This window comes from Canis lupus, chromosome X (genome assembly GCF_048164855.1).
Source record: "Canis lupus baileyi chromosome X, mCanLup2.hap1, whole genome shotgun sequence".
NCBI lineage: Eukaryota > Metazoa > Chordata > Mammalia > Carnivora > Canidae > Canis > Canis lupus.
In genome coordinates, this window is record NC_132876.1 from 34,701,265 (window position 1) to 34,718,664 (window position 17,400).

At 41.4% G+C, this 17,400-nt stretch overlaps 1 protein-coding gene across 4 annotated transcripts; it reads right to left on the reverse strand.

Annotated features, from left to right (window-relative positions):
• Positions 1–2,625: 2,625 nt before the first annotated feature.
• Positions 2,626–16,944, reverse strand: LOC140627193 (splicing factor, proline- and glutamine-rich-like). 4 transcript variants are annotated; one of them, XR_012026059.1, is made up of 4 exons: positions 16,398–16,944; positions 12,194–12,253; positions 5,528–5,678; positions 2,626–3,933 (listed from the first exon to the last, which is right to left on the reverse strand). XR_012026059.1 is itself a non-coding variant. In XM_072815215.1 (3 exons), the coding sequence occupies exon 3, from the start codon at positions 11,205–11,207 to the stop codon at positions 9,213–9,215; it is 1,995 nt and encodes a 664-aa protein (XP_072671316.1). In that variant the 5' UTR covers positions 11,208–11,356; positions 12,194–12,253; positions 16,398–16,648; the 3' UTR covers positions 8,128–9,212. The 4 variants fall into 4 exon arrangements, 3 of the variants coding, with proteins under 3 accessions (XP_072671316.1, XP_072671315.1, XP_072671314.1); XM_072815215.1 differs by lacking the exons at positions 2,626–3,933; positions 5,528–5,678 and adding an exon at positions 8,128–11,356 and having other exon boundaries at positions 16,398–16,648; XM_072815214.1 differs by lacking the exons at positions 2,626–3,933; positions 5,528–5,678; positions 16,398–16,944 and adding exons at positions 8,128–11,350; positions 14,264–14,444.
• Between the last annotated feature and the right edge of the window lie 456 nt (positions 16,945–17,400).

Here is a 17,400-nt window from a genome sequence, read left to right on the forward strand (position 1 = left end):
AGAAACCTGGCTCTTACCAACTGCCATCTACTTAGTTAATTGTTCATTTCCAGGATATAGGCATAGTGGTTTCAAAACTGTTAGTGTCATCTCCATGGGAAATACCTTTATCAAGTAGAGTACAGTGCTTCTGTACAGTTCCTTTTGACTTAATTCTTACAGTTTATTTATTTTCAAAGTTATTTAGGTCAACATATTATTCTCCTCAATGAGGTCACTTCATACCTTTTTGATATGGTTAAAATCTTATGTTACATTCTTAATTCATTTCAAGATCCCCTAACTTCCTAATTGACTTAAACATTTTTGTGCATTAAGGTTGATTCTTTGTGCTGTCAAGTTTTATGGGACCTGACAAATGCATTATGTCATGTATCCACCATTGCAGTATCATATGAAATAGTTTCAGTGCCCTAAAAAAAATCCCTTCTGTTTCACCTGCTTATTACCCTCCCCCAAACCACCAGTAATCACTGGTATATTTACTATCTCTATAGTTTGGCCTTTCCCAAAATGTCATATAAATGGAATTATGTAGTATATAGCATTTTTAGACTGCTTTCTATCATTTAAGAATATCTGTTTAAGATTCATCTATGGCTTAAGAGGGTTTTGGAGAGATTTTTTAAAAAGATATTATTTATTTATTCATGAGAGACACACAGAGAGAGAGAGGCAGAGACACAGGCAGAGGAAGAAGCAGGCTCCATACAGGGAGCCTGACGTGGGACTCAACCTCGAGACTCCAGGATCACGCCCTGGGCCAAAGGCACCAAACCGCTGAGCCACCAAGGGATCCCCAGATTGTTGTTTTTTGTTTGTTTGTTTTTAGTAAATGTATACCACATTATGGATGTACCCTAGTTTGTTTATCCATTAACCTATTGAAGGATCTTGGTTGCTTCTTTTTTTTTTGGTGACTATTAATAAAGCTGCTGTAAACATTTGTGTACAGGTGTTGTTTGGGCACAAGTTTTTAACTCATTTGAGTAAATATCTTGGAGTATAATTGCTGGATGGCATGGTAAGACTGTGTTCAGCTTTATAAGGAAATTCCAGACTACCTTCAAAAGTGGCTGTACCATTTTGCATTCCCCACCAGCAGTGAATGAATGAGTCCTGGTTGCCCTGCATCATTGCCAACAACCCTGCATTGTCAGGTTTTGGGTTTGGTTTTGGTTTGCCATTCTAATACATGTGTGCAATGTCTCTCTGAACTTACCTCACTGAGCAAATTGTTTTTTATCCCTTCCTTGCAAGAAATCAAACTATGTTGCTGATTGGAATGCATGCTTGAAAGGAGAAAAATAAAATCTATTCGAAAATTATTTGACAATTTTCCTGTAAATGATACAATAGCACAATATATGAATATATAAGATTATTATTCAACCATGAGAAGGTGGGAAATTCTGCTATTACTACAACATGGGTGAACCTGGAGGACATCATGCTAACTGAAGTTAGTCAGACAGAGAAAGGCAAATTCCACATGATCTCACTTATATGTGGAATCTAAAACCAACAATCAAATAAACCTAGAGAAACAGAAAGGAGAATGATGGTTACCAAGAACTGAGGGATAGGGAAAATGGGGAGATGTTGGTCAAAGGGTACAAACCTCCGGTTATAATCTGAATAAATTCTGGGGAGCTATTGTACAGCATGACTAGGGTTGATGAGCTGTATCGTACACTTGAAGGTTTCTAGGAGTATAAATCCTAAAGGTTCTCAACACACGCATACACAAACTAAATATATATACTAATGGGTGTGTTAACTACCATTTCTGTGGCGATCATTTTGTGACCTATATGTAGGTCAAATCATCATGTTGTATACCCAAGATTTACAGAATGTTATATGCTGATTCTATCTCAACAAAGCTGGGGGAGAAGGGTGCAAAGTATGGTTTTATTTAGCCTCACCAATTGTTTGCTTATCCAAAGAGAATGTATTTCTCTATTTCTTCAGTCTCAAGTATTTGGGTAGAAATTTGCTTCTTAATCAGTGTTTCAAATGTTCACTCACTTATAAGCTAGTAATAATGTAACCAAATAAAGGTTTTCTGGAATTATATTTTCCTTTTAAAAAGCACTGGCTTTCCCATTAAAGATGTGGACAAATTCTATAGCTTTTCATTATATGTCAAGTTCCTTAAATATCTCTATTTTAAAACCAATGAGTTAAAATTACAGGCATCAGGCATAATAAAAAAGTGATTTTTAAAAGCACCTGTTAGACTTCCAAAATTTCTTACAATAAGCATGTAGCATAGAGCATAAAATATAAAAAAGAGTGGCCAGGGAATCAGGGACCATAATTTTAGTCCTGGCTCTGAGACCCTGTGTGACCTTGGACAAGTTATGTAATCTCTGGGTGATAGATTTCTTGATCTGTAAATTTATGGGTTGAACTAAGTGTTTTTTTAATCATCACTCTCAACTTAAAAATTGTGTGTTTTAAATGCAAAAACAAAAATTATATGATACATAAGAAAGGAAACTACAGCATTAGTTTTTCATTTTTAACTTCTACAACTGTACATTTTTAAAAAGTCAAATCTGAATAGACTTTTCCTAATAAGAAAATTCTATTAGATTTTTATTAGTAATCATAGTCTTACTCAGTTACCAATATTTTTATGCCCTTTGTCAGAGTATTGACTTACAGCCATTTCAGATTAAAGTTAACAGCCATTTAATTTCCAAAGTTCAGAAAGATGGGAAGTTCCAAAAAGCATAAAGTTGTCTTATATTAGCACTAGTTTCTTACATTATTCAATAACCTTTGGAAAATCCACTTGGTTTTAAAATAGAATGCTATACTTTCAGAGATACAAACATGGCTCACCATGAATTCCCCAAAGTTTAAAGGTTCTGTAACAGTTTTCCCTCACAAGTCTTTTAGCTTAGTAATAAAGAGATCAGGCTTTGGAGACAGACAAACCCAGGTACACATCCATGCCTTACCAATTTTAAACTTTATGTTCTCAAATAAATTACATCTCTAAGATCAGTTTTGTCATCTGTAAAAGAAGAATATTACCATTTCCTTATTTAAGTTGTGAGACTCAAATATCATTATGAATGTGAAATTCCTGATAAAGTAAGCATTCAAAATATGGCAAATACCATTCCAGTTAGCAACAGCAGCAGTGGCGACTCAAGGAAGAACATGCCTTAGCAGATATGTCAATTTAATTTTGTTTTTTTTCTAAGGAGGCTCCACATTCAATGTGGGGCTCAAACTCCCGACTGTGAGATTAAGAGTTTCACACTCTACCGACTGAGCTAACCAGGCCCCCCAGGTATGTCAATTTAATCCAAGAAGTTTTAACCTTCTTTACTGACACACACTATATATTACAGAATGGTATTCCAGCAGTTCCTATAGGCCACTGTGATCCTGTCTTTTGTGGGGTTGTGGTATCTGAGGCGGCCCCGTTATTCTACTGTTTCCATTCATCACAGTTCAGAAGAGGACAATAAGTGGCCACTTGGGAGCCATCTTTAAATCCCATACCATGAAATAACAAAAACGATGAAAACAAGCTGACACAGGAATGGGCACGAGCAAGCCATCGAAGGTCTGGATACAGAATTTGATTATACAAATGGAGAAACCAGAGGATGGATGAAGCGACATATTTTCTCCCAGTGATCCAGGTAAAAAAACAGGAATGGTACTCCATTCTAAACCTAGTCCACCAATTATGCTTTCTGCAATCTCTACAGCATAAGTCATTTTGCTTTGTGTTTGAAAGACAGATGGTCTTTGGTGTTCAGTGACACTTTATGAAATCATATTTAGAACGTGGATGAAAACTGAATTGGAATCCAGAGAGTACTTCCAGGCTTTGTTGTTTTGTTTTCCACTTAGTTGAAAGCATATTCATTGAGCATGTGGATAAGGTCTCTCAGATGGTGATAGCTGAGAAATTAGAAGGGACATGTCAGTGATGAGAAGTTCTGGATGTACTTATGGTACAAAGACTATATCGAATATTTCATAGAATATAGGATATCAGAGTCAGAAATAGTCTTAGCAACTAATCCAACCTTCCAATTTACAATAAGGAAACTAACCTTTGGTGAGTTTAACTACCTCACTCAAGATTATATTTGGGTCAGAGACAAAAAATCTCAAATTAACTCAGAGAATACAACATACATATTTTTTGTTATGAATAAAATAGGAGAAATGTCTGAGAAAAAATATCTCAGTCTCATCTTTCCAAGAACTAATATATAAGAAGAGAAAATATTGTACAGAGGAGTAAAAAATTAATAATCAGTTTCACTTGAAGCAATTCTAGAAATATAACCTGATTTATGTGACATTTAAATATTGGACCCATGTTTTCAATATATTTCACATAAATTCACTTGAAATCCTTTAGTTAATAATTTTTATTCATTTATATATTTAAAATCAAGTATGACTTCTAAGTGAATATGAAAGAGCTTTGTAAACTATAAAGTATGATATAAAAGTGGGTTATTAATAACAGTAACATTTTGCAAATTGCATTTTTTTCCTATTTTTCAATCCACATTATATTGTTACAACTATTTTTGCAGTAATCTGCATTAAGTAAATAGAATGGTTTGTAAGTCATGAAATCTATTACTCAAAACTCCATCTAAGTGTTAATATGTTTAGACACTAATTATATTTTTATAATCAATTTTTTAACTTATTCTATATTTTACCCCATATGTAATGATATTGATGTACCCTATCCATTGGCCTAGTTTATACTTTCTTTCCTTTATTATTACTCCAAAACAGGAAGGCAACATTATGCAAGCATCTGGGTCCCAATGCATCTCTGGAAATCTTTCTTAAATTTGTATATTCTCAACACCATTTTCTAAGAACCAGGGATTCACTCAGATTTATACAGAGATCAGGGATCAGTGTAACTGGAATTGAAATCCCTTATAACTTATCCCCTCTTTCAGCATTTTTATCCTTCTTTGAAGCAAAAATAACCATCTGAAAATCACTGAGAGGCATGGTTTACATCTAGCATTTCCATTTGCCTCACACTAAAACTTCATTGTGCAGAGAAAATGTGACTTATTTATTTTATTTACAACCAATCTGGCCTTTTTCTTGATTCCCCACCCTCTCATTGGTGGGGGTTAAAATTAATGTCCAATTCAGTTTAAACCTTAGTCTGATCTAAAATTAAACAGTCACTTTAGAAAATGTTCAGATTCTCTCAGTGAACAGCTTAGTTTCTAGGGCAGCTTCCCTTCCTCCCTGCTTCTCTCCTGGCTGAACTGTAGTTTTAGGGGGAAGAGGGATATGGCTTATGTAGTGTCACGGCAGAGGGAATGTGGGGACCCTCACATGTCAGGTCCTTGACCTCTGTTCTCTATGCTGATATCCATTGCCCACCTGGCTGCACATTGCTGTGTGCACTCAGAGTCAAAAATATGACTAATGTAACTGATGATCCCCATCTCTCTTTTGCTTTATTCAGAGCTGGTACCATTCCTGATAAAGTCAAAGTCACCTTGAGGGACATGGGTGGCTCAGTCGGTTAACCATCTGCCTTCAGCTCAGGTCATGATCCTGGGGTCCTGGATTCAAACTCTGCATTGGGCTCCCTGCTCAGCGGGGAGCCTGCTTCTCCCTCTGCTTGCTGCTCCTTTTCCTTATGCTCTCTGTCAAATGGATAAATAAAATCTTTTTTTAAAAAAAGTCAAAGTTGGGACGCCTTGGTGGCTCAGTAGTTGACTGTCTGCCTTTGGCTCAGGTAGTGATCCAGGGATCCTGGGGTCGAGTCCCACATCAGGTTCCCTGCAGGGAGCCTGCTTCTCTCTCTGCCTATGTCTCTGCCTCTCTTTCTGTGTCTCTCATGAGTAAACAAAGAAAATCTTTTTTAAAAAAGTCAAAGTCACCTCAATTTGTGCTAGCTGTTTACTCCTCATTCTCTGATGTGGGAGAGCTTGGTTCTTGTCTCATAGAGTCAAAGAATGAATCTCACAGGCAAAGGGGAGTAAAGTGATAGAAGTTTATTAAGCAAGGATACAGAGAAACCTCTCAAAAGTGAGAGGGGTCCCAACGGGTTGCCACTGAAGGTTTTTTGGCTAGTCATTTTTTAAAAGATTTTTTTCATATATTTATCCATGAGAGACACAGAGAAAGAGGCAGAGACATAGGCAGAGGGAGAATCAGGCTCCCTGCAGGGAACCTGATGTGAGACTCAATCCCAGGACACCCAGATCACACCCTCTGCCAAAGGCAGAGGCTCAACCACTAAGCCACCCAGGTCCCTTTGGCTGGTTTTTTACTTAGAAACTGACTAGGGAGTTTATGGCCTTGAGATTCTTGTTCCATCTTGGGTGAATGACGTACTGCTTTCTGAGTCTAATGAGTCTCTGTGATTACATTGTAGCCATCAAAGAAAGATATTCCCTAATATTTGGAGCCAGGTAGCCGGATCTACTTCCTTATCTCTGTTTTTGTTGCATCTCAGTGCCCTTGGGATTTATGGGAGCCTGACTCTGGGGCCCCCCCTTTATCTCTGCCTAGCCCTGTCTGTCCCTTACTCATTCCTCCCCCTGGAATAGTAACCTTAACTGCTGTTAGGGAGTGGGACGATGACTGCTCTGGCTTCTTGAGGCTGGAAAAGGACAGTGTGAGGGGTCGGCAGTCAGGGTATTCTCAGAGGTATGTCAAGAGGTCCATGGTATGGCTCCCAAGAGATGTTGGAAGGCATGAGGAGACACAGGCTCCAACAAACACAGAAAGAAAGTCAAAATCCAACAATTAGTTCCATCAGTATAATGGCATCTCTGAAATATTGACCCCAGTTTCCAGGCCAATCAAATAATCCTGGAGAGACTCTGATTTTGTCCAGTTGAGCTCGAATGTCACTTATTAGTTGTGAGATCTTATAATAATTGTTAGTTATATTAAAACAGCACATGTGTGGAAACTCTTTAAAACCTAAGTGATGTTGAAGTGGTAAGTAATCAATAGTTGCCCGATTTTCTAGAAATCCTGCCCTAACTTCACTTAGTTCTTGATTTAGAGCATCTAAGACTTGGGATGTATTGTTTAAGGTTCTGTTGAGCAAACAGTTTTATCTCATGATGTAAGACCTTTCCTAGTGCTGGGAGAGCCACGAGGGAGAGGGCTAAGGCTGCTGTTTCCCCATCTGATATGAGAACCACATTATCATTGCAATTGGAGGGTAAATGAGGCAGTTGTTGTTGATAACGGGTTGCTGGTGGTGAGAAGAACAATAATCCTAGTTTGCCTACAGTATATAACCCCGAGAATCATTTAGGAATGATATAATGGGCCATACTGGCACAAAGTAAGGCCCATCCTCTTGGTAGGTATAAGTCTCTAGTTGGCAACAGGAGTTGTAAGGTAAAGCTGCACTGGGTAGTAGGCTTATTGCAGGCTATGCATATGCAATTGACTGGGACTATATGTTTTAGACGGGGCCTGTACTGTAGAGAAGCTTGAAGCTGAGCAAGATTGTTGAGTCGTTAAATTTCTGCCTGGGTGGCCCCCACACCCACTAGGCTATAGAAAAGCAAACTTTGTGGGGAGTTACTGTTAGCAACACAAAACTGAGATTGCCTCATGACATTGAGAGCCATATGTATCTAAAACTTGGATGCAGTCAATAGTCTCATGGGGTTTGGGTTTATAGTGACCTCAGTGGGAAAGGAATTTTGTAATCAATATCGTGAGATCCTTTTTGTATTTTTACACAGGTGTATTTCTTGCATCTATTAAGTACTCGTAACCAGTTGTATGGTATAATTTTTATTTTGTTTGTGGAATTGATCTGTTAAGTTGGTGAAACTGGAAGTGTCGGCTGTTTTCTGTTCATAAATAACAGTATTTTCCTTTTTCTACATTATGGGGCCAACAGGCAAAGAACAGTTGAACCAGAATTGGAAGTTAAGGGTCCTCCCACAGTTATATTAATGACCTGGGATGTTAAAATAGAACATTCCGTCATAGCGCTTATATGTATATTATTGCATAATAAAAGTAACCCCAAAACCATGGCTTAGATTTACTTGCCTTGTTTTTTGACTAGTAAACGAAAGTCTTCTATAGGCTCACAGGAATAGGTTGGAGGATTACTTGCAGGACTATCGAGGTCTGATGTCCACTTCTTTTTTTTTTTTAATGTTTAACAATCTTTAAATCAAATGTGAAAGTTCAGTACAAGCCATTTGTAGGGCTTGGGAGTTGATCTTTTAAAAACAAGAATGGAGGAGCGCAACAGAATGATCTTTCCACTTTTCTTCAGAAACTTTCAAGGAAAAGATAGATCATACGGCCATAAAGATCCATTTAGTCATACCCACTTTCTCCCCTATCAATAGTCTTTCACCTATTCCATAATCTTAATACACATTCCTGAAGGAAGATTTACAGTTCAGCTTGCTTACATAACCATTTAAAAAGACTTAGCACCAGCTTGATTCCTATAATGCCAAACAAATCAAATAATGAAACTACTTCAATATGAATTTCTTCTTTTTATTTTTATTTTTTTAAAGATTTTATTTATTTATTCATGAGAGACACAGAGAGAGGCAGAGACACAGGCAGAGGGAGAAACAGGCTCCGTGCAGGAAGCCTGACGCAGGACTAGATCCCGGGTCTCCAGGATCACACCCTGGGCTGAAGGGGGCGCTAAACCAGGGAGCCACCCGGGCTGCCTTCATTTCTTCTTTTTAAAACAAGAGGGTACTTATATGTAGAAAGCAATACTTAGCCTACAGATACATTTCCCAGAAATGGCATGTGCCGTTCAAAGGCCTAGACATGCTCATGCTTTCAAAGTGCATAGCCTAATATGTATAGAAGCATGAATGGCAAAGTTGAAGATCCATATTATAACTATATTTTCTATTTATTCGAAGCACAGTAAAAAAAAATGGTACACTTTGGAAATTCAGTGGCACAGGGTACACTGCCATCACTTGAGGGACATTATACAAGTAAAAAAAAAAGGAAATAAAGAAAAAAATTCTCCTGTTTGAAACACTGCATTACATAATTTTACCTGCCCAAACAGACCATTTACAAATATTAGGTCAATAAACTGCTAACATCCATAAAAAGGTAGCTTTTTCTTACTAAAATGCAAGAATTTAAAAGATTGGTATCTAAACAAGAAAAGACAAAAAGAAACTGGAATGAAAACCTAGATATCACATCTAAAATTGGGGCTTTTTGTTTGGGCCTTTATACTCTTCTCTCCCTCTACCATATCCTGCTGGAGTCCCAGGCCCCATTCCTCTAGGACCCTGTCCACCTACAGGTTCCACACCTCCCTGCCCAAAGTGCTCAGTAGGCATGTCGCTTCCCATCATGGAACCGCTCATGGTTGCTGGTGGGACTCCAGGATTAGCTTCATAACCTATGCCACCACCACCACCTTGAGGTGGAAATTTCTGGCCTCCTGAACCATAGGGATCTCCCATGTTCATTGTTCTTCCACCACCCATTCTCATGTCTCTTTCTCTTGGATCCATGTAGCCCATCCGGCTATAACTTTCCTCTCTTTGGCGTCTCATTTGTTCTTCCATCTCACGCTGCCGAATCATCATCTCTTCTTCCCTTCTACGCCGTTCTTCTTCTTGCTTTAGTTGCATTTCTTTGCGTTTCTGCATTTCTTGATTGTGAAGTTCTTCCATGCGTCTTAATTCTTCCTGGCACCTCATCAGATTTTGACGCAAAAGATTTGCCCGATGCTCATGATAGGCATCTTCCATTTCATTTTCCAATTTGTCTTTCGCATCTTTCATGATTTTTTCAACTTGTTCCCTTTGCTGTTTTTCCATTTCATCCAGGGACTTCCATCGCTGAGAATATTCATACTCAAGTGTGCCATACTGGGCAAAACGAGGAGGCATTTCTCTCTCATTTTGGTACATTGGATTCCTCTGTGCAAGTTTTTCAGGAAGGCCATCTTCATCATCTAATTGTTCAAGTGGTTCCACAATGACTGGACGAGGCATTGTTGTCAGTAAGAAAACACCTTTGCCGCATCTTTCAAATGCTTTTCTTGCCGCTGGTTTAGAAGCAAATTCAACAATGCCTTTCCCTGTAGATCTCCCACGATCATCCACAATTACAACAGCCCTCTCAATAGGACCAAACTGGCTAAAGGCTTCTTCCAAGAGTTCATTGGAAACATAAGGTGAAAGATTTCGCACGGACAGGGCAGCAGGATGTGTGGCAAAGCGAACCCGAAGCTGCCTACCCCTCATGGGTGTATCATCGAGTTCAGCTTTGGCAATTTCAGCCAGTGCCCTAGATTCAAGTTTAATAAGCCCGAATCCTTTGCCTTTGTTGATAAAAACTTCTCCTGGTTCTCCGTATTTAGCAAAGAGTCTTTTGAGTTCATCCTCTGTGATATCAGCAGGCAGATTCCCAACAAACAACCGACAGCGCTGAGTGTAAGTTTTCTCTCCAGGCCTCCTCAGGAGGGACAGGCTGGCTTTGAACCCCTCCGAGTGCACCTCCTCCTCGCTGCGGCCGCGGGGCGGGGGCCCCTGCCGGTGCTGCTGGCCGTAGGGCGGGTGGCGCTGCCCCCCTCCGCGGGGCTTCCCGCGCCCGCCACCCCGGTGCCACGGCGTGGGGAGGCCGCCGGGAGTCCTTAGCCCCGGGCCGCCTGGCATTGTGCCGCCTTTCGGGCCTCCGGGGCCTGGGCCCTGTTTAGGTCCGGGGCCCGGGCCCCCTGCAGGTGGAGGCGGCGGGTCCCCGGCCTGGGGCGGGGTGGTGGGGACCCCGCCGCACGGCGGCGCGGTCTGGGGCGCCCCTGGGGGCGCCGAGGTGACTGCGGGCAGCGGCGGCGGCCGCGGGGTGGGTCCGGGGCCCGCAGGGGCCCCCGACGTCGGAGGAGTGGCGGGCCGTGCCGAGCCGGAGGCCGGCGGAGCGCTGCCCTCTCCCGGAGCCGGCCAGGGTCCCTGAGCACCGACGGGCTTGGACGGGGCCTGTGGCGGCGGCGGCGGCTGGTACGGAGGTGGTGGCGGGATCGGGGGCTTGGGGCCGCCCTGGCCCGGGCCGGGCCCCATGGGTCCCCGGCTCTGATTGAGGCCCATGCCGGGCGGCGGGGAGCGGAAGTCGTGGAGGCCACCGCGGCCGCGGCCTCCTCCGCGCCGGTGGAAGCCACCGCCGCCCCGGCTCCGGAACGGGTCCCGAGACATGAGTGTGATCAAGGGGCAGTCGAGGCAGAAGCAGAGAAGTCGCTCGGGGAAGTAGAGGCCACCTTGCTTCGCACAAGATGGCGGATGACACCGGCCTGATGTCCACTTCTTAATACAGGAATGGTGAAGCCAGGATCCAAGACCTGAAACTTTGACAGCAGTTGGAGTAGAGAGAATGACAACATATGGTCCCTCCTAACACTAGATCCCCCGGTTGATATTTGGAGATCCTTTTTCCCCGCGGCTGTTTATTGGATCTAGCCTGAACAGCATTATAATTACGAGGTATCACTACAAGTAGGAGAAAACTTGTCTCAAGAGATAAGGGCATCCCCCAGTAAACCATCCAATCTCATCATAAAGTGAGATCATCCACTATTTACACAAGCCCATAGGTAACCTCATGCAGTGGGGTATGCTCTGGCTCTAAAGGAGCGATTTTGTCATCCCAGCCATACTGAACTGATCAAAGTGCGAGTTGAGTTATATAATTGCTGGGGAATGAATCCCATTTTTTTTAGTTGTTTAAATAATCATTATACCCATGGGGTCCTGTTATTATCCCATAGAAAAAAAAAGTATAGAGTATCTTGTACATGAGCAATTGTATAGAAATACAAAAACTATTTCTCTGAAGTTTACCTCAAGTAGTCTAGCTTAGGCAAACAGCATTCATTTAAAAACCATCAGAGCTATAATTTACCATCTGCAAGGATGTGTTATTAAAACATAGTTTCCCTCTATAATAACTCTCATTTTTTTTAAAATCAGAGGTAGCCAAATCAGGACTGACCTGTCTGTAAAACGAGTCCACTTTTAACAAACTTGGCCTGATTATTTACATACACTCAGCAAGAATAATGATTGATCATATAGATCTTTTAGAATCTGCTTTGCTGGAACAGTTTTATAAGGAATCTCTAGGTTGAGCTTTTAGTAGCCTCACCAGGCCAGAAGCCAAGCCAAGTACTTGCCATCAGACATACCGGTAGATGTGGGTGGATTCCTCTTCACAAGGTCCCCAAAGTATCCTGACGTTCCTGCACCTGCCAGGAAGTGACATTCTTTACTTACCTGGTGAGGCTGCTGGGAACTCTGGAAGCAAGGTATCAGGCCACCATTTCCAAGGGGCTTTGTGACTCCATGTTTCATTAAGTCAAACTTAGTTTCTTAAAGCTGTTTGGTCATATCTGAGTCTATGCATGTCTCTCAAATAAGACATCCCAGTCAAACCCTTGGTAAAAGAACCAGTATTTTCAGTGGTGTCCTGTTTAAAAGAGCAGATTCTTATTGAACTTATGCAAATGACTATGAAAGAAAGAATACTTACTGAGACCTGTTGAATTTCAGAGGGTTCAATTAGAGAGAAAAGTCACTGCTTTATTTTATTTACAAATGAATACTTTATCGCATTTCTGTAAGTCATAGATATCTTAGGTTTTCTTAACCTGGGAGAGCAAACATCAGAGAACCAGTAGTGTTTCAAACAAGAGTCACAAAACTATAATTATCCTTTTGGTTTACTTAGTGCCATGTTACTATTTTTCTTTAATTTGAATGCAACTTTGTTAGTTCTGGAAATTCTTACCCATTTCAGTTTTGATCTTAAAAACCTCAAAACCTTGTATTTGTCCTAAAGATCCTTTATATGAACCTCCTTGGAGATGAAACTCATTTTCCGAGAGAATGAGAACAACTATAAATGATAAAGCCTTAGAAATGGACATGGTTAATAATCAGATATGAGTTCATTATGATGCAATTGAGAAGGAAACTCAGTTATTTCTGTGACACATAACATTTCAGCGATCAAAATATCAAGTGATGACCTTATATTAAAACTTTAGGAATTACATATCATCTCTAGAATAGTTACAGCATTTACCCAAATGTAACCTAAGGCTTATCATTTGCTCAACAGTAATTTCAGAGTAACTTAATATGCCAAATAAAAGGCCTAATGAGTCAAAAAGTCTCCATTTACAATTTAAATCTTGGGAAGTTTGTTAAAACCTTAGAAAGTTTTAAAGCACATTCCTAAATACGATTAGGGATGTTAAATGCCTGATAAAGGCAAAACATAGAAACTAGTTTTTCTGGGCTGGCAAAGAGAAAACAACTGTTTACATTTTCTTATCAAGGGAAGGCCAACAATTCAAGAAAACTTGTCTTTTCAAACAGAGAGAAAGCAGACTTTTAATCTTATAGCTGTGTATTTTTAAAAACCCTTCATTTTAATCTTAGTCTATCGTCACCACATCTAAAATACCTTTCCAAAGATTTCCCTTCACAAACCTTCAACAACTTTCTTTTACATGCTGATTTTGTTCCAAGCCATTTTTTTTTCAAACAACCAGTCTCATTTAGGACCAAATTACCTTCTTTTACCTTTAAGAAAAATGCATTTCCATTTATTATATCTTTTTTATATATTTCCACCCTTTCTACATACAGAGTTGTTTCCCTTATTCTCCATCAGTCTTAATTACATTAGCAGGATTTAGTCTTCAGGGAAAACTAAGTAGTAACCAATTGTGAACTATTATATCAAAACTCTTTATAAGACAAATTTATGAATTTATTAAGCATGAAGCATGTTTACCAACAGACTCAAATATCCTTAGTTTCTCTGCAATAAGAAGTTAAAAGCACAAACCTATATCCAATAATAAATGCTTTAGGACTTTATCCTATTTGAAAAAGACTTAGCTATCCAGTGAATTCAATCTCAATTACCATTCAAGCTGAACTTTAAAGTTTTCCATTGCCAAAACCTTTGAAGCTATCTTAACAATTACCTATGAAAACTTTGAGACAGACAAGATAAACCATCATTTTAAGTCATCTTTTTGCTAACAAATTACAACAGAGCTAACCGGAGCTTATTTGACCTCTAGCAAACCTTGATAGAATAAAAGCTTTATATTTAATGCTGATAACTTTAAATATATGTCTATCATATCAAATGAACAAACTTAAATTAATTTACATACTGAATATATTTCCCCTGGGTCCACTTTTAAAATTCAGTGTGTTCCCCATTTGTCAATTGTTACCTGAGACACTGGTGGGGAAATCTGAAGTGAGCAGTGTATGCAAGTGGCACCCAAAGTGGTGCAGAAACAGAAGCAGGGGGAGGGGAGACAGAAAAGGTGAAGTGCAACCAGAAAAAGGGTTCCCAGTTCTAAAGCTCATCCACTTGGACAAATGAGCAAATGCCATGTTCTTCCACCAATGAGTGGAATTAGGCAGTCCACGTCAGGCAGGAGAAGATGAGGAACTTCCACCAAACAAAGAGAGTTTCGGCAGCTGCTTGGGAATATTCCTTAACGTCCCCATCCTGAACTAGACTAACCACAATTGGCTCCAATGATACCCATTAACCTAGGAAATAAATGAGGGAGAAGCCCCCACATCTATTAGGAGGAGGGGCAGTGAGAGGGTCATCATCCCCTTCGCTAGGGAGGGCCTGTGTTTCCTCCGATTGATCCCATGGAGGCCATACAGTGTTACAGGAGCTCAGACCTTCCCTAAATTTTGCAATCCAAATAGTTTCCAGTGGGTTAAAAGACACCTCAAGGCAGAGGCTTTGGGAACTGAAGAAGAGACCGTGCCTTACCGTGAAGGTCATTTTACCTTGCCTTGAAGAACCCACTGTTTTTAACCCATGGAAAATGCTAGACAAGTTTTACAAGGGGGGAATTACTCAATTTTGCAGTACCCAATCCAGAGGGGTCCCTGCAGAGGATGGTTTTCTTCCCTTCCCACAATCCTGGTAGGAGTCAGTTACCCCATACCTGTTATAGGGAGGTGACTGTGCAGGTGCCCCTACATATTAGCTCTCCCCTGTGAACCAAGGTGCCCCCTGGTTCACCTACCCAAAGTGAAAGAGTGGCTTAACATCTTGGGTTGAGGAGGGATCAGGCTGGCGGGAGCAGTTGCCACTCCTACCCATCCCTGACCTGATCCTCCTTGTCTCATCTGGATTTGCCCCAAAAAGTCTGGCCTAATCATACAGTTTAGCAAGGTTAATAGTTTAAACTGTGATATTCTTTTTATTTTATTTTTTTAAAGATTTATTTATTTATTTATTTATTCATGATAGACAGAGAGAGAGAGAGAGAGAGAGGGAGAGAGGCAGAGACACGGGCAGAGGGAGAAGCAGGCTCCATGCAGGGAGCCTGACATGGGACTCGATCCCGGGACCCCAGGATCATGCCCTGGGCCAAAGGCAGGCGCCAAACTGCTGAGCCACCCAGGGATCCCCTGATATTCTTTTTAGAAGGCAAAGAATGCAAGCGAAATACTTAGGGTGTCTCAGTGGGAAGCGTGTGCTGCTTGTGGGTGAGGCTTCCCCAGGATGTGACCCCCAGGGCCGGTCTCCATCCTTTTACATGTCTCAAAGACCCCAAGGCCACCGAATAGTAACCCAAGGGCAGGTTCAGAGCACTGGATTGCCAGTCCTATGTGCGCCCTCTGGATGAACCTTAGACTAGCAGGGAATCCTAGAAATGACCTCATTCTTCAGAGCTCTCCTGCCAGAGCCCTCAGCCCTTGGCCCTGTGAATTCGCTTGCATTCCTAGCCCCCTGGTGCCTGAGCACTCAGGCTAATTATAAGCCAATTTGAATTAAGTTTCCTCGCCTTACCCTTGGTGGTTATTCTGTTCCTACACCTGAGGTCCCATTTGCAAGCATGGCCCCACTATAGGGAAAGTCCCTGAGGCTGGAAAAGCAGAAAAAAAAAGCCAGAGAATGGCAAGAGGAACTGGATAGGGTTAGGCCAGCATTCCTTTTTTTTCTTTCTTTCTTTTTTAAGATTTTATTTATTTATTCATGAGAGAGAGAGAGAGAGAGAGAGAGAGGCAGAGACACAGGCAGAGGGAGAAGCAGGCTCCATGCAGGAAGCCCGATGTGGGACTCGATCCTGGGTCTCCAGGATCACGCCCTGGGCTGAAGCTGTGCTAAACCGCTGAGCCACCTGGCTGCCCCCAACATTCCTTTCTTTTGGGGAAGGGGGATGGACCAATCCTCTCTCCAGAAGCCTGTCACCTGAGTCTTAAGACTGGAGGCCATGCTATTCACCTTTAACTGGCTGACAGGTGCCCAGTTTTGCTGTTTGTTAAAAGAAGGGGTTATTTAAGGGAGTTAAATCTCCCAGGAAAGAAAAAGAAGAGTCCTCATTTACTCACCCTTTGATGGCAGTGATCCTGGGTTTAGGCACCAAAATGTTGTAGGAGAGCTTGGTTCTTGTCTCACGGAGTTGAAGAATGAATCTCTCAGACAAAGGAGAGTGAGCAAAGCGATAGAAGTTCATTAAGCAAAGATACAGAGAAAGCTCTCAGGAGGAAGAGGGGGTCCCTACAGGGTTGCCGCTGAAGGTTTTTGTGGCTGGCCTTTTATAGAGAACCTGACCAGAGAGTTTATGGCCTTGAGATTCTTGTGCCGTCTTGAGTGAATGACATGTCATTTTGGGTCTGGTGAGTCTCTGTGATTACATTGTAGCCATCAAAGGAAGATACTCCTTAACATTTGGGGTCAGGTGACCAGATCTACTTCCTTATCTCTGGGTTTGTTGCATCTTGGTGTCCTTGGCATTTATGGGAGCCTGACTCTGGGGCCTCCCTCTTATCTCTCACTGCCTAGCCCTGTCTGTCCCTTACTCCTCTCCATGTCCTCCACTGAGCCAACTAGCCCAGTGGTCCAGACCCAACCCGTTCTACTGGGACACGTTTTCCTGCTTTGGAGGGTCCACAGGCAGTGCCATTGACACTTAATCTAATATCTAAACCAATCAAACATAAGGTAACTCAGTAAAGCCAAATGCCAGGCGTTCAGTTTGCACAGCTAACTGATAAGGCATTAGTACCTCCCGTTAATGTAGGAACAGCCTGAGAAGATACTTCTCTCCAGAGTTGGAAGTGGGGAATAGGAGGAAGAATGCCGTCTGTCCTCAGGGTTACACTCACTATTCTAATATACTACTTGAGACTCACAGTGTGATTGTTATTTGTTTAGTGAGTACCATTGGACTCCTTGTCATAATCTCCTGAGGCCAGAAAAATGCAGCTCTTTTTTTCTTCTTCCTGTATGCGTATTCCCTCTGCCGAACTCTGTGCTAGCCTGGCCCTTAATACACTGAAGGAGGAAGAGAGAGAATCTACGATACAGCTGTTTGGATTGCAAGGCTTTTTT